Raw genomic sequence first — 23,061 nt, 5'->3', positions numbered from 1 at the left:
ATGCATGCGTGATTGTGTTAATCTAACTATACGGATAGAGGATATCTACCAACAGTTTAAAGAGGTATTGGAAGTTGGCAATTTGAGGTTGTTTAGGGTTTCTATGATAATTGGAGACCTCCCGACAGGGATAAGAGGAATATCAGCAAGCGGCCAAGGAACATCGGTGTAGATTGCAACATAGCCTCACAATCTGTAAGCGAGGTTGAACTGGAACTTCTTGAGCATTCGAAAGGACTTGCAGAGACACTAGCGATAGATGTTTCACAACAAGTCGGAAGGACAAATTGAGGATCACAGCTTGCCAAAGTTCAAGGTCTAGGATTAAGGTAATTAATGATAAAGATAAAATAAAAAAACATAAAATAAATAAAATAAAATAAAAATAACAAAAGAGATTGAAGTTATATAGGATCTCTAGGCATTTTATATTGGAATTAAGCTTTTACATTGCAATCCGATATAGATTATATTTGGGTAGTCAAGAACCCGATAGACTGCTAGAGTACTAACGAAACACCATACTACTTCCTACAGCCAGACATTCGATGCATTCTCAAGCAAGATAGCACGTAATACGATATAAGTGGTAAACTCGATGTGAAAGCTTGAGGTGGAAGGTATTGGATTTCGTTTGATTTTATTTTTATTTTTATGGAGAATGAAAATAAAAATTTTGAAGGATCTTTTGGAGGAGTTTCTGGTGGGGATTCTTCTAAAGAACAAGGTATGCACATGGATCCATCTATTGCTAGTATGTTTCAAGCCTTCTAATTATCAATGCAGCAACAGCAAAGCAATGATCGAAAAGAAGCTTTGGCAACCAAAGCATTGCAAGCAGTGATCAATAAAATTGATCAATTTGATGGGAGGAATATTTCAAGGTATTTAAGATGTTATGTTCGTGAAATAGAATTAAATTGGATTTTTGAGAAGAAAATGGTTGAATTATTTAGACTTGCCACGATACTGGAGATAAGAGACCATATTATATCAATTACAGATCGTTATGGGAATTCATGGGAGGTTTTTTTACATACATTGAAAGACAAATATTTCTTGGAAGATGTTGATCGCGTTACTAAGAAGCTGTTTTTGGAATGGATTGAACGACCTAATAAGAATTTGCAAGTAATAGAGCTACTAAGGGAATTTGAGAGGCAATATTCTCAATTATCGAAGGTAGAAAAATTGACATTGGAACCAAACAAAGTTGATCTATTTCTTCAAGTTGCTGATGGAGAATTGCAAGGGAAATTGGAACTCCTTCTTGAAGACAAAGAAGAAGATGAAGGATTGACAACAAAGTGGAAGAACGTTAAAGATGCGGTGGGGTTGCTTACAAAAAGAGAAAGGAGGAAGGATAGGAGCAATATTCCGAAAATAATATAAGCACCCAAAGCTCCAGTACGTACAACACCACCAACAATGCCTACAATTCAACCTTCGATATCCTTATCAAAGAAAGTAGATATGGGAATGGAAGAAATTATACGAGGAATGCGAGATCTTGAAATCAAATTGGCAAGACTTGAAGAGAATACTTCTACAAATAATTTGAAGAATGTTTCAAAACAAGGATATGTACAAAGATGCATTTGGTGTGATGACGCTTCACACACTAGGAAAGATTGCAATGAATTTAATAATATGATACAGCAAGGAATTATTTGCTGAAAAGATGGGAAGATAGCATTAAAAGATAGGGAGGATCTTCTTCAAACCAATTTTGGCAAGGGAGGAATGAGAGCATTGGTTCAAGATTACTTAAAAGAGCATGAAACAATAGCACGAGAAAGTGCAAGTTATGGTGCTAGAGTAGATGATGAAATTGGTGGAAGTACGGAAACTAGTGAGTTTTGGGCTTCTGCTGTTTCTACAATGCAAGAAGGGAAATTACCTCGAGAAGCATAATTGAAGACTGCAGCTATAATACAAGGTGCAACAGGTTGAGAGGATCTTGTTGAGTCTCTTTCAGTTCATGCATATATTGCTAAGAGCCAACATGGAGCTTTGATGAAAGAAAAGAGACGAGGAAATTTTGATGATACGAGAGAAGGAAATTCTTCTAAGAGGCAAACTCGAGGAGACAAGGCTCGAGAGGCAGCTTCACAAGAATTGCCTATAAAGGATACCTCAGCATCGTTGGAAGAAAAAACAAGGGAGACAAAAGATTAGGGCAAATCAATTGCTTATAAGCTACTTTCTGACATTGAAGCGGCAACAAATTTGAAAGGGGTGTTGAAAGAACGTATATTAAATGCTAAGGTAGAATTCACATTGAAAGAAGTTTTGGAAATTGCAAAGAAGGAGTTTCATGATGTTATCATTGACAGCATTAAGCGAAAGAGGTAATTAATGGACGAAATTGGAATGAGTCATGCCATTGATGCAAGAATATATAAAGATGAAGAAGAGGTTGATATTGGTTACAAGCAACCAAATAAATGAAAAGAATGGGTATAATCAACGAGTACATTTCGAAGATTATAGTGATAAGGAAATGGAAACTTTGAGCCATTATACTCGAAAGCATTGGACAAGGGCAACTATTGAGGTATTGGTGAAAGTAGGAGATATAGAAGAACCAATTGTTCCTTTAGTCGACCATGGTTCTGAAATAAATCTTATATCTAAAGATCTTTATAAGAAGCAAAAATGGCCAATTGATATGGAACATGGATGGGCAATACGAGCAGCTAATAACACATGGGGCAAATTATATGGAGCTTGTCCAGATGTCAAAATTCGGATTGAGGATGTTCCGAAGGAGCAACATTTCTTTGTTTAAGATACAATGTCTTATCCGTTGATTTTAGATCAACCTTATATTACGGCAACACGGATGGAAACAAAAGTACTTGACGATGGTTCTGTTTATGCAAGGGTACGTAGCGAGGATGGGAGGAAAGCTGTACAATTTCTAACAGTACCTCCTATCCATGAACGGAATCGAGATAGGTTGAGGGAGAAACCATTGCCAAAGATTGTTGAAGGATTTAAGGATTTTGGGGAGGTACCACTATAAAGCGAGATTATGGAGGTACAAAAGAGGAGATACTCTCGCGAGATGAAGGTACCTTTGATGCGAGTTTTATTGGTATTTTGGAGAATGGAAATATTATGTATAAAAAATTTGATGATTTTAAAAGAAAAGAAAGAAAAAAATTATATAATATTGAAGGAGAATTACGCAAGTTAGGTACATTACAAGATGATGAGAGGATTTTAGGTGTTTATGAAGAAAATGGACTAGAAGATTCATTGGAATTGATTACATCTATTGGGTTAGGGGATAATGATAAGATTGTTGAGATTCATTCAAGAGAGGTTTATACCATACTTGAATCTTTTCAAGCACCAGAAGTCACTATAGGACGAGATATAAAATGGCAGATAAGAAGATAAAGCCTATTACCGGACCATTACTAGAAGATTCTAAGGAATAAATAAGAGAAGCATCAAAAGAAGCAAATTTAAGAGATCCAATGAGTATTGGACATCAGTTTACTAAAGAGACTTTTGAAGAATTGAAGATTGGTTCTGATGGTTCTTTATTGCTGGAGGAAATTACTTGCTTCAAAAAGATGTTGGCTAAACAAGGTAGATCATTTGCCTTCAAATCTTATGAAATTGGATGTGAGGATCCGAATATTATAACATCTATGGTTATCTTCACTATACCACATGTACATTGGAATCTAAGACCAATTCCAGTACCGAAGGCACATTTACCTAAATTGGTGGAACTATTAAAAGAAAAGATGAAGATGAAAATATTGGAACCCTCATTTGCACCGTATTCTAGTCGATGGTTTACAGTACCTAAGAAGAATAGGTCACTACGTTTTATTCAAGATATGCAACCGGTGAATGCATTAACTGTCAAGAATGCACGAATTGGACCTATTGTGGATGAATTTGTTGAGGCGTTTGCAAGAAGGGTGATCTATTCAATGGGTGACTTGTATTCAGGTTATGATCAATTTCAACTTGCCAAACGAAGTAGAGATATGACAACGATGAGGACACCACTTAGATTGGTTAGAATGTATACTATTCCTCAAGGCGCGACCAACTAAGTTGTGCATATGATGAATGGGATGAATAAGGTATTGAGAGATTTTATTCCGGAGAAGACTATGCCTTTTTTGGATGATGTTCATATAAAAGGGTGCAGAGAAGGAGACAAGGATGAAACTTTAGATAAGAGGGGGTATCGCAAATATGTTGTTGATCATATATAAGATTGTGAAAAGATTTGAACTCGACTTAGAGAAATTCATCTTACATTATCGGGTATGAAGTCCGTATTTGGAGTACAAGAGGTTGTGATTGTTGGATATTTATGTGGATCTTATGGAAGAAAACCAAATCTGATTAAAGTTGATGCAATTGGAAGGATGAAAGAAGATTGTGATTCTTTAACAGAAGTTCGCAGGTTTTTAGGTGCATGTGTATTTTATCGAATTTGGATCCCTCATTATGCTCACATAGCGGATCCATTATATGAACTGTTATGCAAGGGCTATCGATTTAAATGGAAAGAAAGGCATATTCAGGCAATGTAAAGATTGAAGAAATTATTGATGTCACCTCCAATATTGAGGAAGGTTGATTATAAGTGCAATAGACCAATGATTCTTACTATGGACACTAGTCCAATTGCCATTGGATGGACTGTGGGTCAAGATGATTCAAGTGAGAATAGATTTGTAGTTCGATTTGGAGCTAAAGTTTTAAGTATTCGTCAGCGTGCATATTTGCAAGTCAAAAGAAAACTTTGGGGAGTTGTTTCGGCTATGAAAGCTGAAAGGGACTATTTGATTGGGATAGTAGTAGTAATTGAAACAGATTGCTTACCATTGCTTGGAATGATTACTAACTGTTCAACGCCAGATATTGCAATATTGAGATGGATTGCTTATATTAAGTCACTAAATCCGGAATTTAAGCATATTACTGGGAAGGACAATTTAGTAGCAGACATGCTATCTCGAGCAAGATACAAGAGGGAGGACAAAATGGTTGAAGACATTGATGACGTCAGATTGAAATTCTATTCAATATCAAATCTCAACAGAGAAGATAAGCTATTTCTTGAAGAATCTTATGAAGGAGAATTATTGGATATTGATCATTACTTGAATACTTTGACTAAGCAGGGAAATTGGTCTACAGAAAAATTCAAAAAAATAAGAAAAAAAGCATATGGATTTTTGCTTCGAGATGGATTCTTATGGAAGAGACCGAAGAAAAGAATTGGGATGCCACAATGAGTGATAGGCAAAGAGGAAGAAAAACTAAAATTATTAAAGGAGTTTCACGATAGTTTATGGACAAGGCATAGAAGAATCTGGACTACTTTTGCTAAACTCAAGAAACGATATTGGTGGAAAAATATGTATCAAGATGTGCTTTCATTTATAGAGTCATGTGAAATTTGTCAATCGTATTCTAATATCCGACATCGAGATGGTCTTCATCCTACATATCCTCTGGCTATTCATTTTAAATGGGTTGTTGATTTGGTTATTATGCCAGTTGGGTTATGGCAGATGAGATATTTGGTCTTAGCTCATGAAGATTTATCAAATCAAGTAGAAAGAAGAGCATTGAAGATAAAATCTACTGAGGGGATTTGTAGGTTTTTGCTTGAAGATGTCATTTGCCGCTACAGATAAGTAGGAAAAATCACTGTAGATCGTGGAGAATTAAATGCACAAGAAGCTCGTAAGTTCTTTGAAAGATGTGGAGTTAAACTATCACTGTAGATCGTGGAGAATTAAATGCACAAGAAGCTCGTAAGTTCTTTGAAAGATGTGGAGTTAAACTATCACTGACTACTGCTTATAATCCGAAAGGGAATGCAAAAAGCGAACGTGGTCACCCACCGATTGTGAAAGCATTAGTTAAAGCTTGTAATGGGAAAGTTAGAGAGTGGCCACAACTTTTGTCATTTGTATTATGGACTAATCGAACAACACATAGTTCGGTGATAGGATATATGCCAGTAGAACTTATGACAGGTCGAAAACCAATTATGCCAATTAAAAAAAAGGTACTTACTTGGAGTATGCTACCATAGGAAGATGGATTGACAAGAGAAGAACTTCTCACTATTAGGATTTGACAATTGGAGCAAAGATTGGAAGATGTGCAGATAGCATTGGAAAGGTTAAAAAGAGCAAGGTTACAAAACAAGGCACGATTTGATAAGCAACATCAATTGAGACCTAAAGCAATTGAAGAAGGTGATTGGGTACTTGTTTATGATAGTAGTCTGGACAACCAATATATCACTTTACGGAAGTTTTTAAAATGTTGGTTTGGACCATATGTGGTAACAACTGTTCATGATAATGTGAGTTACTCATTGTGGGAGTTAGATGGCACAAGGTTAAAAATGCCAATTGCAGGGAAGAGAGTGAAATTGTTTAAACAAAGATATGCAGAAATAAATATAGAAAACCTTAATGAAGACATAGATATTCCGCAATGAGAAGATGAAATTGATTGGATAGCAGAGACGATGAAGATGGACTAGACGAAGATTTGGAGAACATATTATGAATCAAACGACAACAAGGTTAATTGGTGCATATCGGAGGATGTACAGGTTCAGAGGGGATGGATGTCGTATTGTAACACATCTATATGATGAAAATATAAATGAAGAAGATTTATTAATATTTAGTCACCTTAGATGTTAGAAGCGGCGGCCAATTCCAGTACAAATATTGAGAGGCCAGGTTCAATCAACCCGTTACAGTCAGCCGGAGCATACTCACCAATAATGAAATGCTCCGTTCGATTCCAGTAACGGGAGTCAGTAGGAAGAGAAAGGATCAATTCAACGTCGGGTGAGCCTGGTTTGAAGAGCCAATTGGATCTAATTTCAGAAGACATCTAATCCAAGTCCTATTATGGGCCTCTTACCTAGTATGAGACCTGACTTGGTCAGGCAACCCAATGCGGTCCAATTATGGGGCTTCGATTCCATTTCAGGCTGTTTCGTTCTTTGTGCCGTTCCGGAAACGTCCTTTTTGTAAAAGGATCTCTTAAAGGTGAAATTTGGGGGGGAGAAAGTGAGGTCGGCTATTCCAATTTGGGGAGTCCAAGGCAAAAGAATAAGATCTTCTCAGGGTAAAAGAGGAGGGTAGGTTAAAAAATGGTTTTTTTTTTTTTTTCTTTTAGAGAATTGGGATTTTAGGTCGGAGAGCTAGCTTCATGCTTTCGAAAAAAGACACAGAATCGGAGTTTTAGGTCGCAGAGCTAGCTTCATGCTTTTGAAAAAAGATAGAGAATTGGGGTTTTTTTTTATATAGGATTTTGGAGAGACTGAGAGGATGGTTGCTGAAAGTCAGTGTTATATTGGTGAACTGGATTTTTCCGGAAGGGAGAAAAGGCTGATACTCTTGATTATTGATGGAATGGGAGATACTTCTGTGGTTGAAATTCAGAGTTGTCTAGAAGGTTGAGTATGCTGAATGCATGCGTGATTGTGTTAATCTAACTATACGGATAGAGGATATCTGCCAACAGTTTAAAGAGGTATTGGAAGTTGGCAATTTGAGGTTGTTTAGGGTTTCTATAATAATTGGAGACCTCCCGACAGGGATAAGAGGAATATCAGCAAGCGGCCAAGGGACATCGGTGTAGATTGCAACATAGCCTCACAATCTGTAAGCGAGGTTGAACTGGAACTTCTTGAGCATTCGAAAGGACTTGCAGAGACACTAGCGATAGATGTTTCATAACAAGTCGGAAGGACAAATTGAGGGTCACAGCTTGCCGAAGTTCAAGGTCTAGGATTAAGATAATTAACGATAAAGATAAAATAAAAAACATAAAATAAATAAAATAAAAATAAAAATAACAAAAGAGATTGAAGTTATATAGGGTCTCTAGGCGTTTCATTTTGGAATTAAGCTTTTATATTGCAATCCGATATAGATTATATTTGGGTAGTCAAGAACCCGATAGACTGCTTGAGTACTAACAAAACACCATACTACCTCTTACAGCCAGATACACGGCTCGTTCTCAAGCAAGATAACACGTAATACGACAACATTAGTTGATAGAGAAAAATGCTACGATCTGTTACATGCCTAATCTGAAGATCAATATAGAAAGTTATTTTCCCTAGCATTTTCATCTCAAATTCATGTATAAGTAGGTTTGTAGCTGTAACACATGCAGATGTAGTGCCCACTAGGTTAAGATCATCAACATATACAGCGATAATCACAAAACCAATTTTATCTCATTTGATAAACAAAAAAGGAATTAATGGATCACTTATAAAATTATTTGTAATTAAATAATCTCGAAGACGTTGATACCACAGGCATCCAGATTGTTTTAAACCATATAAGGCCTTACATAATTTAATACCACGATATTTTCCAAGAGCGAGTCGATTTGAAGTTCTTGTTTCTAAATCAAGTGGAACTTTCATATAAATATTTGCATCAAGAGAACCATATAGATATGCAGTTACTACATCCATCAGATGCATCTCAAGGGTGGCATGAATTGTCATTCCAATAATATATCAAAATGTAATTGAATCCATGACTGGAGAATATGTGAATTCATAATCAATACCAAATTATTGAGTAAATCTTTGAGCAACAAGACGAGCTTTATAGCGGATTATTTGGCCTTAATCATCTCGCTTGCATATTAATATCATTTTATATTCCACAAGGTGAGATGTAAGAGTATCTAAAATTGGACCAAAGACTTTCCTCTTACGCAAATAGGCATACTCCTCCTCAATAGTAATTTTCTATTTTGACCAATCAGAGCGACACATCGCCTCCTCCATGGTTTGAGGTCAAGATTATCTTCTTCGCAAGAAAGGACTTCTATAATCATATATGAAAATGATTCATCTATAGTAATAGATGGTCTGTCCCAAATATCATCTGTAGCATAATACAGAATAGATAATTCTTTACTCAACTTGTTCTTATTCCTTCCAATTCCAAGATTGTTTTTCATAGGAATTGAAGGTACATTATGCATGGATATATCATCATGAATTGATAGTCCCGTAAGATGAGTGGCAATTTCTTGAGAAATAATACTCGGATTAGTCAATTTTATAGCTTTTTTCTTACATGGTTGTTTATCTGGTCCACGAGTTCTTTTAGTTGTTGTTGTTATAACTTGAAGTATTGTAGTCAATGGCACTGCAATCTGAGCAGGTGCATTTTGAGCCTCATTAACAAGAACTCTTGTAATTCTAGGTGCATCATTGAAGCCATCAAGTGTTTCATCTGCAATCCGTTTTAGATGCAAAATCTTAGCAACTTCAGTTTCTACCAAAGATGTCCTAGGATCAGGATGCATTGTAAACATTTCTGGTACTTCAAATATGAGTACTTTATTTCTTTGTTGTTTGGATACTCTTCCTTAAAGAGATGGAAATATATTTTCTTCAAAATGGCAATTTTGTAAACATGCACGTAATAATGTACTAGTTGATAGATCAACAATACGAATAATGCTTGGTGAATCAAAACCAACATATATGTCTTCTTACCTATGAGCTCCAATGGTACGCCGTTGAGGTTCTGGTATTGGAATCCAAGCATGGCAATTAAATACTCGTAAGTGAGATACATTTGGAACACGACCCAAAATGAGCTCATGTGGTGAAACGATTTCAAGAGAAGAAGACAGAGGCGTATTAATGTTGCTGCATGTAAAACTCCATGATCCCACATAGATGCAGGTAGATTTGCGTGAAGGAGGAGTGGCCGAATAATGAGTTGTACATGCTTTATAAATGACTCTGCAAGTCCATTTTGAGCATGTTCATATGGAACACAATATGTCAACTCGATTCCTGTTGCAATACAATAGTCTTGAAAAGACTTTGATGCAAATTCTTTTGCATTATCCATACGCAATGTTTTTATAGGATAATCAGGAAAATATGCCCGAAAGCAAATAAGCATAGATATAAGATTGGCAAACACTATGTTTCGAATTGATAATAATGAAACATGTGATTGTTTACTTGATGCATGAATAAGGATCAAAAAATAATGAAATGGTCCTGATATTGGATTAATAGGACCACAAATATCACCATGCAATCTTTCAAGCATTAGTGGTAATTCTTGTGGAAGTTTCCAAATTGAAGGCCGAGTAATCATTTTACCTTGCATGCATGCACGACATAATTCCATAGAGTCTACATCTACAGGTTTTAAATTGTGCCTAGTTATACATGGAATGATCTTTCTAAATAATGTGGATCCTAGATGTCCCAATCGTCCATGCCAAAGAGAAACACGACTCTTTGAGATAGATTATGCAAAATTAAATATAATGGGAGGCCGAATCATAATTCGATATAAACCATTTTCTGTAGCAAAAGCTTTTTCAATAACTTTATGGTTCTTTGCAAGAACCAAAACCTCTTTTCTATTTAAAGTGGCGGTCAAGAGGTGATAACCATTAATATGCACATCTCGGTAGCTCATCAGACTCCGAGGTGTTGAGGGTGCAAACATCCCATGTTTACATTTTATGATGGAAACCGTAGGTAATTTTACCATCGTTGTGCCCTCTTGGAAACAAAATGCATTTGATCCAGCCATAGTGATCATATTTTTAGTTTGCCAAGTTGAAGATTTTTCAATAAAAAATCGTCTATCTCGCAAGATAGTATGTGTTGTTGTAGAATCAATGAATGCATCATTTGATTCATCATTAGAGGTTCTATCATTCATATAAGCCTGTAAGTCATCAACACCAATTGAATCCATGGAGACATCCATGGTATGAACTTCACGAGCCTCAGCTCGTAATTTCTTATTTTCTTGGAACATTTTAATAAGATATTCTGAAGTACGACACGCATGTACTAAATGTCCAATCATTCCACACTTTTGGCAAGAATACATCTCTCATTTTTATTTTTTACTATAATTAATAGTATAATATTTATTCTTTCCATATGGGTAGAGATGGTCTTGACTATGACTACCTTGATACTTATGAGAATGTTTCCCATGTTTATATAATTTCTTCTTAGACTTTGAAATATTAAATGCATGAGATTCTAGAACTGTAGTTACAATAGGACGAGCTTCCGCATTGCACAAGAGTAGCTCGTTTTGCTTCTCCGCAAGAAATAGATAGGACATGAGATCAGAATAACTCTAAAATTTCATATTCTTGTATTGTTGTGCAAGCACAGTAGATACATGAGGAAATGTAGAGAGAGTTTTTTCAATCATTTCTTCTTCAGAAATGCTTTGTCCACATAATCGTAATTGTGAGACAATACTATACATTTCACTATTGAAAGCATTTAAATTTTAAAAATCCAAGACATGTAAATGTGTCCAATTATGACATGCACATGGAAGAAAAATGGTCTTTTCATGATCAAACCTAGATTTAAGATTCTTCCAAAGTTCTGCAGGATCTTCCATTTCTAAATATTGATGTTATAATGCATGTACAAGATGACGACGAAGGAGAAGAAGTGCTTTCCAACGAATAGCAGGAGGTATAGAAATACTTATTATAGGAGATTCTTCAAACATAATGGCATCCGAGAATTGTTCTGCAAATAAATTTGCTTTTGCCATTTTTGCCCATAATAGATAATTGTTTCCATCCACAGTCAATGGTAGAAATAAAAGAGCTTGAAAATCTTGGGATGTAGTGGTAATACAAGAAGAGAAAGAGAGGAGAGGATAAATACTCTAAATACTGTAGCTATAGTATTTACTATATTCTATAATAAATATTATGGAGAGCACCAGCTATATTTAATAATCTCAACAGTTCAAAAGCCTTACAAAGATCCTTTGTGTGGTAAAGAAAAGCCCTCCTTTAAATAGTCTTTGCTTTTAAATACAGTACAAAGTGAGAAAAACCTAAATAGACTGAACCATTTTTTATTACAAATCTACACATGTCAACAAATATCTGCATTCTAAAAAAATTATATATATATATATATATATATATATATATTTCTGTTTTCCTTAGCAGTTGTTTCAGCAATTTTTAATATAACTTCTCAACTTTTTCTAAAAACCACCTCTTGAGATAGATGGAACCAACAGAAATTCTAAATTACAATATTATTCATTCCTTGTAAGAAAAACTGAACCCCCTCGGTGCACACTCTGAATCGGCGATAACCCTTGGAACCCGAAGAGGCGGGTTGCCGTTCATCACACACACACACACATCTCACATACTCCCTACCCCCCGCGCCAACCACCACCTTTGCCTCGCTCTGCTTTTTCAAATCTTTTTGAAACCTTTTGCAGATTGCAACATATATATATTCTTTCTACCCGACTAGTTGGTCTTGCAGAAGCGGCGGTGCACTTGCTGTTGTGGTCCCGTGCCTTTTGTCTCAATCCGTCTCCGATGGCGCTGTGATCGTGGAATATACTTCTTGAGTCTTTGCTCGCACCTTGAGAAAATTGTGGTAATGATCTTGCACAAACCACGATTGTCTACTATTCTGAACGAGAGGTTTCGTTTTCTGTACGAACTGTGCCTGTGCTTATTCTTTTTGCTCCGTTTCTAATCATTCGTGACATTGATGGTGAAGCTATAGGTCTTTTTTTCTTTCTTCTTTTTTTTCACCGTCGAACTAGTGACGTTGATTTTGTTTCGTTTTTTTTTTTTTTTTTTTTTTTTTTGTCTTTTTTGAACAAGGTGTGACGCAAACGGCAGAGTTAATATCTTCGAATATGGTTGAGTAGACTTGTGATGTGAATCTAAGTTTTGAAGAAGCTTCATTGTTGCCCTCTATTTGCTATTCAACAACACGCGGCCGTATGCAGTGGTCTGCAACATTGATTGGCGTTTTCCTCTGGAAATGTCGCTAATGTTCGTGTAAGCATTTGAGCAGACAAGTCATGGCATACGTATTGTTCCAAAGAGAAGACATACGTTTGATTGTCTGATTAATTTCTATAGTACTGCAGTATCCTTATGGTGTCTGGTAGTGCAAACGGAAGTTGAGCAGATCACCTTCCCATTACAACATTACCAACTGAGGGAGCAGTTTCCGAATTAAAATTGGAAATCAATTGCCCCTTTATAAAAAGCCAAGAAGGGATTTCTTAGAGGGTAACAGCCGTATGGATCTCCCGAAGCCTGTGACACAGTTTCTTAATGAGCTGGAAATTCACCTCAAGGAGAAGTCCTTGATGGTATGCGCCGCAACATTTGTCTGGTCATTTGCGGTTTTCCGGAACTTCGGTTTCAAGCTGGTATAAGTTGGGCGATGAAGATGCCGAGGCTTATTGTGCTTCATAAAACAGGATGGTGGACAACAGGCTTCTGGTGCAGATCACCAATGAGGAAGACCACTCCAGAATCTTCACCAGAAATGCCAACAACTTACATAATCGTGAAAGAACAATCTCTAGGGAACCACTCGCAATGACCAAGAGTTCCTCTCCAGTATACGAAGCAGAGCAGTCACTAATAAACATCGCGTAAGAGTCCCAACCGCTGAGCAATTCCGAATGAACGCCTTCACCAGTCTAGTTGACCGAGCCACGAGTTGATCCAAACAAGAAGAAGTGCTCATCACAGAACACTCTGTATCACCAAGAAATCGCGCCACAACGTTTTCCTGGCATCACATTCCACAGGGTCAGGGTCTGCATCTTTGCTCCTGCTCGACTGGTAAACAACAACCGACATCACATCGTCAACGTCTACAAATACAACAGGCATGTTCTTTTACTTAAGCTGTGCACGCACGGCACTCCTCGAAAGCCAGCTAAAAATTACAATTTAATGATCAGAGCGAATAGGGCAAGCGGCACAGAACAGGTAAGAGTAAATCGCAAAACCAGATTGCATTCAGTTCTAAATGCTGTGTGGTCGTAGAGGATGCATAAACCACGAGGTCGCTGCTCTCGTGTGCAATGAAGACGACAGCCTCTCTTTCTGGCCACGGGTGCGTTGCATTCTCGGCAACGTTGAGCGATGCTTTCTAAGCTTTCATGGAGGGAAGGGCCTCCATGTCTGTGAACTGGGAAGACCGTCGTTTCCAGTTTCAATTGTGCCAGTCTGAATGCCTCCTTTATGCCTTAGTTTCGTCGTGTAAAAACTTAATACAAGGACTGGGAATATTTTGTGTCTGCTGTAAAATCTTGGATAGAGCAACAATTCTCTTGTGAATGATGAAAATAAAAATAAACAAGATGTTGGTGTAATTTTTTTTATATATTTGAATATTTATTTTGTAAACTAAATATAAATAAATAAATTTATACAACTCTTTTTAGAATGAGTAAAATATTCATTTATATAATATTATTCTACAAAAGAATTCTAAATAATTGTGGTGAAGATGTTAGTTATTTATTCTTTTTAGTACTTAAAAAAAATTCATGCTCTTGGTATTCATCCTTGGATAGGCCATACTGTAGATTACTTTTTAATCATATTAAAGATAGTAAAAAGAGAAATATCTCCTTAAATTATATTTTTGTAAAAAAAATATTTTCTTTTTTATTTTACAACGTAATAAAATTTTAGAATATATATATATATATATATATATATATATGTCTTTTAATTTTTTTTCTTTATATACACTACTTTTTGTATAGCATTGAAAAAAAAAATAAATAGATTAAATCTTTATGAAGATAATTTAATTAAATTAAATACTACCATAACAAAGTTGGAGTAACTCAAGGTTTAAACTTAAGAGAGATATATTTTCAGTAAGATTAATAAATTATATTTTTGATTAGAAGTTGAATTTATAAACAATTACATCAACTGCATTATTATTACAAACTAACTATTGTCACTATATTGTATTACAAAAATAATAGTAAATAGTATGAGTCATCTCAATGTCAATACTACATTAATAATACTTATGGAAGAGAATTTTGACTAGATTTGAGAATAAATAAATGGTATTTAATGGAAGGTTGCAATAGGGTTTTTGATTAATGTAATGTTAGATTCTTGCATTTGTTGTAAGTATGATATCCTAATATGTATTAAGAATTAAATTTATATGTTAGTTGGTGGTGAAAACTTCAATACACTTGAAGAATATTTCAAAGCTTCTAGTTATGTCTTTAAAAACACAGACAGTAGCATAAAATTATTTTGCAATATTTATTAGGTTGGTTACACAAACAATTGAAGATCCACATCCAATAATATATCTTGAAATGGAATAAGTTAATATACTTCAGAACTAATATAGTTAAGATAATTTCTTATCAATATTGGACTCTTTTTTAACAAGAAGCAACATTTGTCATATAAACATTTGTTATATATAATAATCAAAGATGCATGTATTTGCAAAATACTTCCAATATTATTCTTGTACCAAAGACATAAATATATATATATATATATATATAAATATATATAGTTTATTTTATTTTTATAACTAAAGTTTTAAAATTTATTAATGTATCTACCAAGATTTGTTTCAAAAGGGTTTAGTTCATATATTTAGAATTAAATTGGTAGCTACTTCATTTATTGAATTCCAGATTAAAATTTCTTCTGTTTGTTTCCATTGTCATGCCAAATCATTTCATTATTCCCACCACAATAGCAAACTCTTTTTTGTCCTAACTAGCGTATACATAGAGAATACCAAAATAACAAAAATAGAAAAGTCAGCTTCTTGGTACTGATAAGATAAAACCGAATCAGCTTGAAATGTTTTGTGAAATGTTGCAGAATAAAGGGTGCATTCAGCATTTGGGTTCCAGATTAACCAGAGCACCTATGTAAAAGTAAATAATCTCTGATAAGACGAAAAGGAACCGGTTCATTGCCATCACGCACAAGATGCTCTGAATTGGGTACGTAGGACTGACTGTCATCCATCAAACTAGGAATCCTAGCGACTGGCATTCCAAAGCACACTCATGGAAATGTTGGAAAGAGACAACCAGTTAACAGATTCATGACATTACATTATAGAAAGATGTTGAAACTGGGTGATGCTAGATCAAATCATGTCGCCATATTTGATTTATTAAGCTGAGTCATTTTGTTACAAGGATGATAAAGCTGCGAATCCACGCGTGGACGGTCTCGCGAATGGATCATTCTCATTGGCACTCTCTCCAACTGCGCCTGAAGAGGTCACTGCAGGGTTTGCTTCTGCATTATCTGAAGCTGACGCGTTTCCCGTGGCATTCACACAATGCAGTTGTAACCAGCGGTCCATTTCCCACAAGCAATGCATCACACTCTCACGCCCCTGATAACCATGACTCTCAAGTGGCAGAAGAACTAGCCTCGTAAGCGCTCCGTGTCCCTTCAATGCACTAAAGAATCGCTCCGACTGGCAAGCAATAGAAATGTCAGTTTCAACATCATTTCAAATTTTTAACACTTTTGATAGAATTTTCAACTATTACATGCATTCACCCTCCACCAACAGGCTCTAAAGTAGAGCAATGCCCAAAAAAGAATAGTGAGCTCTTCAAGTGTTTCAAAAAATAGCTACAGTTGTGAGGCATACCTGCATGGTCATTGTGCCAGAATTATTATCCTCGTCTCCATGAATTAGAAGAAGGGGTTTTTTGACGCGATTCGCATACATATATGGGCTCATCTCGATGTAGGTCTTCTGTGCCTCCCAGAGAGTTCTCTCTTCTGCCTAAAACAAATAAGATGGTAACATTGCTTAGATATGGCTCAAGCATACAATGCTTCAAAATACTCCGAAATTTCAGAATTCAAATTACACGAGCTTTAAAACGCAAGAGCAACTTTTAAGGTCACTTGGACAAGAGAATTAGAGAACAGACCTGAAAACCGAAAGGTGTCAAGGTTCTGTTGTAAGCTCCAGATCGAGCTATTCCACAGGCAAATAAATCTGAGGCATGAATCAAAAGATTGGCTGTCATGAAGGCTCCATAAGAATGTCCTCCCACCGCAATCTTGTTTGGATCAGCTACCTGCAAGTTATAAAGCAAGTAATTAATGATAAGACGCTCAGAGATCGACTGAAAAATAGCTCGAATTTGGCGGAATGGAAGTTGCAGAGGCCAATCATTTCAAACGTTAGGATTTTCAATCCACAGCACAAGCACAGTTCTGAGAACAAAATCCATCAAGACATACCCCGCGCCTGACAACTTCGTCAACGGCAGCTTTTGCACTCGCCACCAGCTGCTCAACATACCTGTGAGAAGCTAAAACTTAGGATCATTGTTCCATGGAAAAATTAACTTAAAGCCAAAAAGAAAAATCAATCACTTCGACGTACACCTGCGTAATCCAAGAGTCGTCATTACCACCACACACTTAAATGACGAAACCATATACTCGCGAAAATCATATGTATGACCAGTATCTGAAATGTACACTACACCAAAAAATGGACGTGAATTATGTTCTGCACACCTTTCATTGGGCTCTTCGTCACCTTCACCAATAATTGGCATTGTTGGCCCATCAAGAATAGCAAATCTGCGCGTTTCATGTGTTTTAGCAGTTATTACGTCATGTAGACCAATAATGATAGTCTCTAAAGCTAAGAATACATCCGATACTCCTATTGATATACTGTAAAACGTTACCCAAGAACAGGTTTTAATACACTGATTCACAAGAGAATGGCCTGAAGGCTTCACAAGAAAATACTTTCGGTCGAAATTCCTCACCCTCTAGCTAGCCACAGAAGCGGAGAAGTAGAATTTATGCCAGCGAAGGAGAACGGAGAACCCCTCATTTGGCTCGCGTTATCTTTGCTTTTAAATTCTCGAGGATATGCCCACATTAGCAATGGAAGTTTGCCTTTAGCTGAATCAAAGCCGGGTGGTGTGTACAAAGTTGCAGTCAGTTGGACACCATCAGACCTCGCATAACGTATTATCTCCTTGTTCAGATCTTTTAGTTGGGGATAAGGGTGAGGAAAGTTGGTAATTCTGGTCTCCGTTTTCGCGGGCCAACAGACAAAATAGAACTGGTGCGGTTCTGTTTGGGACTCTCTTGCTATAACGATTTTGAAATTGTCGAGAGTCAAAACTTCGTCACCTTTCGGAGCCATTAAGAGGGCCAACGTTTCGTAATACTTCTCTTTCACACTCTGCCAAATGCGCTCCTTCTCTCCAGTTTCTCTGGCATAAAAATGTGAGTAAGATATTCAAGGCAGGTCCTTTACTTGTATGGGGAAGCCAACTTTGATTCAGATCAAGATGAGATGGTCCTCAAAGAGCAGTAGAGTAAATTACACTCTTCAGGTCGTTCATAGAAGTTAATGCGAAGCCACCAAGCATGATTGTGAATGTATTAACTTAATTAAAACCACAGGAAGCTAGGTTCTTACATATCAAGGAGGTCCAGGAATGGAATATTTCCTTCAGGAGTCGCGCCACGGCCATCCAGCAGTAAGCACTTATTACCAGCTGAATTCCTAACTTGAGCTAGCACGTATGTTCCCAAACTTGATTGGCGGCGCTTCGGACTGCCAGGGTCTCCATACACATCCTCAGTAGATCGATCAAACAAGATATGTTTCTCCTTCTCTGGATTACCAGGAGTAATAACCCAAGTGCGAGTCTTTCTAGTCTTGTACCAACCATCGTAAAGTAACGCAAGATCATCGTCCATCCAACAAATGCCTCTGCACATTTCCATTTTCTATACGATATGAGACAACTTTACAACCTGCACATTTCTATGTTGCTTAATGAGTAGAATAACAATGCAATGTAGAGGATGTTGGGGAGTAATCGAGAAAGTGTTATAAATTAGTGTTGAGCAAATGTACTGGAAACGAAGATCAGTCTCTGCGATCACTTGAGGAAACCCTCCTTCTGCTGGCTCAGTGTACACAATATCTCTGGGCGACACCTCATTTTTGGGATCACCTCCATCTTGTGCTTCCACCCTAGTAGTATCAACAATCATTTTAAACAACCATGCGTTCGAAGTGGCTTCTGACGACATTTTGATCAGCTTTCTATCACGAACTCCGTAAGCACGAAAGCAGAGAATGAAACTGTGCTGAGCGATGATTATTGGCTTACCAATAGAGAGTGGCCAGCTTATCATTTCGCCAATTGACTGAGCGGCGACCCTTCCTTGCACTATCAAAAGAGATTGGAATATCCTCCGCAAGCGGCAAATCACATACTTCTTTTACAATCTCCCCACTCGGTCGCCATACCTCAATCTTTTTAGGAAATCTAGCGAGATGTACAATAAACGAAAATGGCCGATGAAGGTATCGAACCAGTAGAAAATGACCATCAGGGGAAGCTTCAACATCACAATATAAAGCTGGTGGCCCAATTGGTAGTGCTTGTCCATCTATAGAGACAATCACTATCTGCGACGTTGCATAATATTCAAACAAGTTCTCATCATGAGAATCCTTCAACAAGTCCTGATATGTACGATTTTGCATCACAGCCTGCCCTTCGTTCGATTGAATCTTTGGACCAAACGGAGTTGGGGGTTTCTTGGGAGGTGCACCTCGACCTTGAGGGATAGTGCATACCACAAGACGAGTATCATCAATCCAAGAAAAGCTGCACAATGAGAGAGATGTCCGTAAGCCTCATCAGTTTCAGCTGACGCTGCTTAACAGATGCGTTGCAGACATAAAATATGCAGAAAAAAATACCAGTGTCCAAGGATTTAACTGGTCAAGGACGGTGTTGAGCGCATATTCAGGGGCACCAAGGAGCTGCCTCGCCTTCCCGGTTTCAGCATCCGCAACCCAGAGACTGGGCAACGTCACTGGACCTTCGCCCTGAAAGTAATTAGAACAAACAAAGGACGTTTAGAATATACGTTTCTGATAGTGATCAAGTAAAGGTGTCAATTTCATCAGACCTACACACAAGTTGCAACTTAAACCTAGTATGTAATCCACAAATAATGAGTATCTTCTCCAACTTCACTCTCCTGTTATGTTGCGGGGTTGTTTGAGAGTATCACTATATGTGTACATTACATCAGGACCAGGACAGCATTCTTAACCTGATCCGGTTCTCGAACACTGAACGCAAAGTAACGGCCATCTGGTGACCTTCAGCAAACACATTCCGCCAATTAAAAGTTAATCGATACGAGTAGAAATAGACTAGCGATAAACAAAAGACTCTAATCTATGCGAAAAGCTTGTAAAACACGAGGAAACTACAGTGACAGAGACTAACAAGCAACCTTACCAGGAACAATAATTGATTCTAGACCCTTCCGGAACTCCAGTCATGACGAGGTCCTCGCCTATGTTATTGTCACTAAGCACCTTGCGAATATGAATGCCTGTATAGAAGGACCTGTATAAGAGCTTTGACCCACGAAAATCAAGAAAAGTCGCACAAGACCAGTTTCAGAATCGTAATAAAATTCATACACACGAAAGAATCAAAAGGGAATCGTCGATGCCAATAACTTCGCAAGAAAATATACTCACATCCGACTCTTTGTGTTGTACTCGGGATCGATGCGCATGCCACCCAGCTTAAGCTCTGGCCTTGCTATGTCCGACAGGGGTGCTAACGACCGTCGCTGTAAGAAAAGAATCGTCTTTTTCGTTGGAGAAAACATGAGGGTAGGGGTTGGAGGTGCATCTACAATTTTCCTGATCTCTTCCGGTGGAATCTGATATCCATTGTCGGCTGGTTGTGCTAAACATCATGCGAAAGGGAAATCAGTATCAAAATAAACTGATAGGTGAACTCGAAAAACCAATATTTCACAGGGACGACCCAAGTCCAAGGAGAAGAAAGTACATTCAAGGACATTCACTTCAACAAGCAAAATACACAAATGCTAACATTTTTTAAATATAACCTCTATCATTCAACATCAATCAGCTCAGTCCTGGGAGATGAGCAATTAAGTCCAAACTACCGATAGCATAAATTTGTCCAAAACCATACCGGTTTACGAATATAGTTTCACTTACACACTCAACAAGAAAACGTAGGAAGTTATAGCCGCATGTCATGTATAAAACTAGAACTATGACCTTGAATGAAATGAACCAGAAGTTATAAAAAGGAAATAGAGATAGAAGTAATGAAAGTCTTCATTAGTATACATTAGTATACATTAGTAAAAACCATTTGCAGAATATTGCCTATGACTATATCACACTTGCTCTGTTTGAGACAAGTGGATTCGTTTGGGCGAACGTTAACTTGCCCTCTCTTTTTTCTTTTCTTTTTAAGTCTTTTCATTCCCTTCTTTGCCTCATTTTGCACACTTATGTGCATGTTGAAACGCTTTCTTCGTTGATAAATCTACTTTTCACCATAAGGTCATACCTGCAGAACTGGCGATTTCAACGTCTACGATTCCTTTAACTATAACGAAGAGAAAAAGAGATTGAAAACCTCTTATTAGAACAACAGAACAGCAGTTGAAGTTTTTTTTAGAATTATTGTAGCAGCACGTTTAATTCTCTTAAAACATTGTGAAAGCAGCACACATGAAACACTTAATTCAATTACAATATCGTGGTAGGAGAAATTCTATAAACAAAATCTTAAGGCTGCTAGATGCATCAATGGCAAAAAATCTACAAGAGTTTCCGAAAGGTTCCAGATTATTAACAGCTGAATTCAACTGGGACCAACATGGTTGGTTCCTCATACCACGTGCACCCTCAATCCAAACCTTCTTGGTGCTCCAAGACATTACTAACACACCAGCGTAGACGCACCGTTAAGAACCACAACTAGGTCAAAAGCGTCTATAGTTGATTTTCGAATCCAGAAGCCGCACGCAAAGGAAGAATATCATAAATCCTTGCTGACAAACTACTTCTTGAGCAATGCACCTGAAGATCACTCAACACATGTTGCCTAATCTGTAATTTTTCTGCTTAGTACACTATTTGTTTGGTAAGCCTCCGATAACCATTAAACGAAATAGTGGGAAAAAATCTATAACAGATTCAAACAAACATAAGTTTGGGATGATTCGAACAATGAGGCCCGACAAGCGATCAGAAGTGATGCTTTACATGTCTCAAACACCATTCTGAAAGAAGTAGGTTCAATCCGCAAGTACTACACAGATGAATTTAAGCTCTTGATGCACATATATCGACATTCTGAACGAACTCCTAACAATATCCAGTTATAATATCGAACGGGAAAATCTAAAACTGCAACCAAGTCATTGACCTCTAATTAAAATTTCAATCCAAAGACCATACTCACTGCTTTCATAATTTGTTGCGCCTGTAGCAGATCCAGCCGTAGACTCTGTGCCTGCTAATGCAACCAGGTTTCGTACATCGTGAATTCCCATCGCTCTGATCTTCACAAACTCCCAAGGATTCAAATTCGGAAATAAGGAAACCCTTTATTTGCTTCCACTATCGATTCGACAACTCAAGGGGAATCTTCTGCAATCTATCAAGCACAACCGCACCAAACTTCAATACCATATTCAATAATAAAAAACAACTTCAGTCAAACGTCACTCGCATTCTGTTTCAAGACATCCGAAACTGTTCAAAAAGTAACAAGAATGATAAAAACGATCTAGAAATTCAAGTGAAAAAAGTAAAACTGCTTATGAACCCGAGAATTCCAAACACAGAGCGCCTCAAGATGCGAGGACAAGAGTTCCACACACGCGATAAATCGACACTAACGCCACACACACACACAAAATAAGAAACACATACACTGATGCTACGCCTCCAAAAGCTCGAATCTCGAGAAGAAAAACCAAACCACAAACAAACGCTGCCAAATGCTCTCAAATTCAGTCAACAAAACATGCCACAAACCGAATCTCCGCACATATTCTGCACCGAGCTGCTCAACAATCGCCGGCACGCCCTCGCAGCAAAATGAAAGGGAAATACTTCATGAATTCATGAGAGATACCTGCAGCGGGATCGGATTCCTAGCTTCAGAACACAATATCAGGGCAGGGCATTAGCTTCTTAGCTACAGAAGCTCGGCCTTCACAGAAGGACAGCGAAGATGCCATTAGCCCTACAAGCCTTGTCGTGAACGTTGACGGCATATCACACTGCGAACGGTCGCACGACTGCTGGTCGCCCACGTCGCA

The 23,061-nt window shown here is 37.3% G+C and overlaps 1 protein-coding gene and 1 long non-coding RNA gene across 8 annotated transcripts; one reads left to right on the top strand and one right to left on the bottom strand.

The window, feature by feature from the left end:
* Positions 1-12,163: 12,163 nt before the first annotated feature.
* Positions 12,164-14,228, top strand: LOC112275744 (uncharacterized). The gene is made up of 2 exons (XR_002967834.3): positions 12,164-12,478; positions 12,712-14,228. It is a non-coding gene; the product is annotated as an uncharacterized LOC112275744 (long non-coding RNA).
* Positions 14,229-16,002: 1,774 nt separating this feature from the next.
* On the bottom strand, positions 16,003-22,994 carry LOC112276044 (putative glutamyl endopeptidase, chloroplastic). Of its 7 annotated transcripts, none has more exons than XR_016500196.1 (15): positions 22,875-22,994; positions 22,197-22,391; positions 20,441-20,654; positions 20,193-20,303; positions 20,002-20,050; positions 19,662-19,771; positions 19,044-19,547; positions 18,785-18,904; positions 18,341-18,637; positions 17,676-18,131; positions 17,416-17,481; positions 17,134-17,194; positions 16,818-16,967; positions 16,529-16,662; positions 16,003-16,348 (listed from the first exon to the last, which is right to left on the bottom strand). XR_016500196.1 is itself a non-coding variant. In XM_024506999.3 (15 exons), exons 2-15 carry the CDS (start codon positions 22,285-22,287, stop codon positions 16,055-16,057), a joined length of 2,661 nt encoding a protein of 886 aa, XP_024362767.1. In that variant the 5' UTR covers positions 22,288-22,391; positions 22,875-22,994; the 3' UTR covers positions 16,003-16,054. The 7 variants fall into 7 exon arrangements, 6 of the variants coding, with proteins under 6 accessions (XP_024362767.1, XP_024362772.1, XP_090102572.1 ...); XM_024506999.3 differs by having other exon boundaries at positions 16,529-16,666; XM_024507004.3 differs by having other exon boundaries at positions 16,529-16,666; positions 20,193-20,289; positions 22,875-22,978.
* Positions 22,995-23,061: the final 67 nt, after the last annotated feature.

Source organism: Physcomitrium patens, chromosome 23, assembly GCF_059467195.1.
Source record: "Physcomitrium patens ecotype Gransden chromosome 23, ASM5946719v1, whole genome shotgun sequence".
Taxonomy (NCBI): domain Eukaryota; kingdom Viridiplantae; phylum Streptophyta; class Bryopsida; order Funariales; family Funariaceae; genus Physcomitrium; species Physcomitrium patens.
This window is presented reverse-complemented; position numbering and strand designations above follow the sequence as displayed.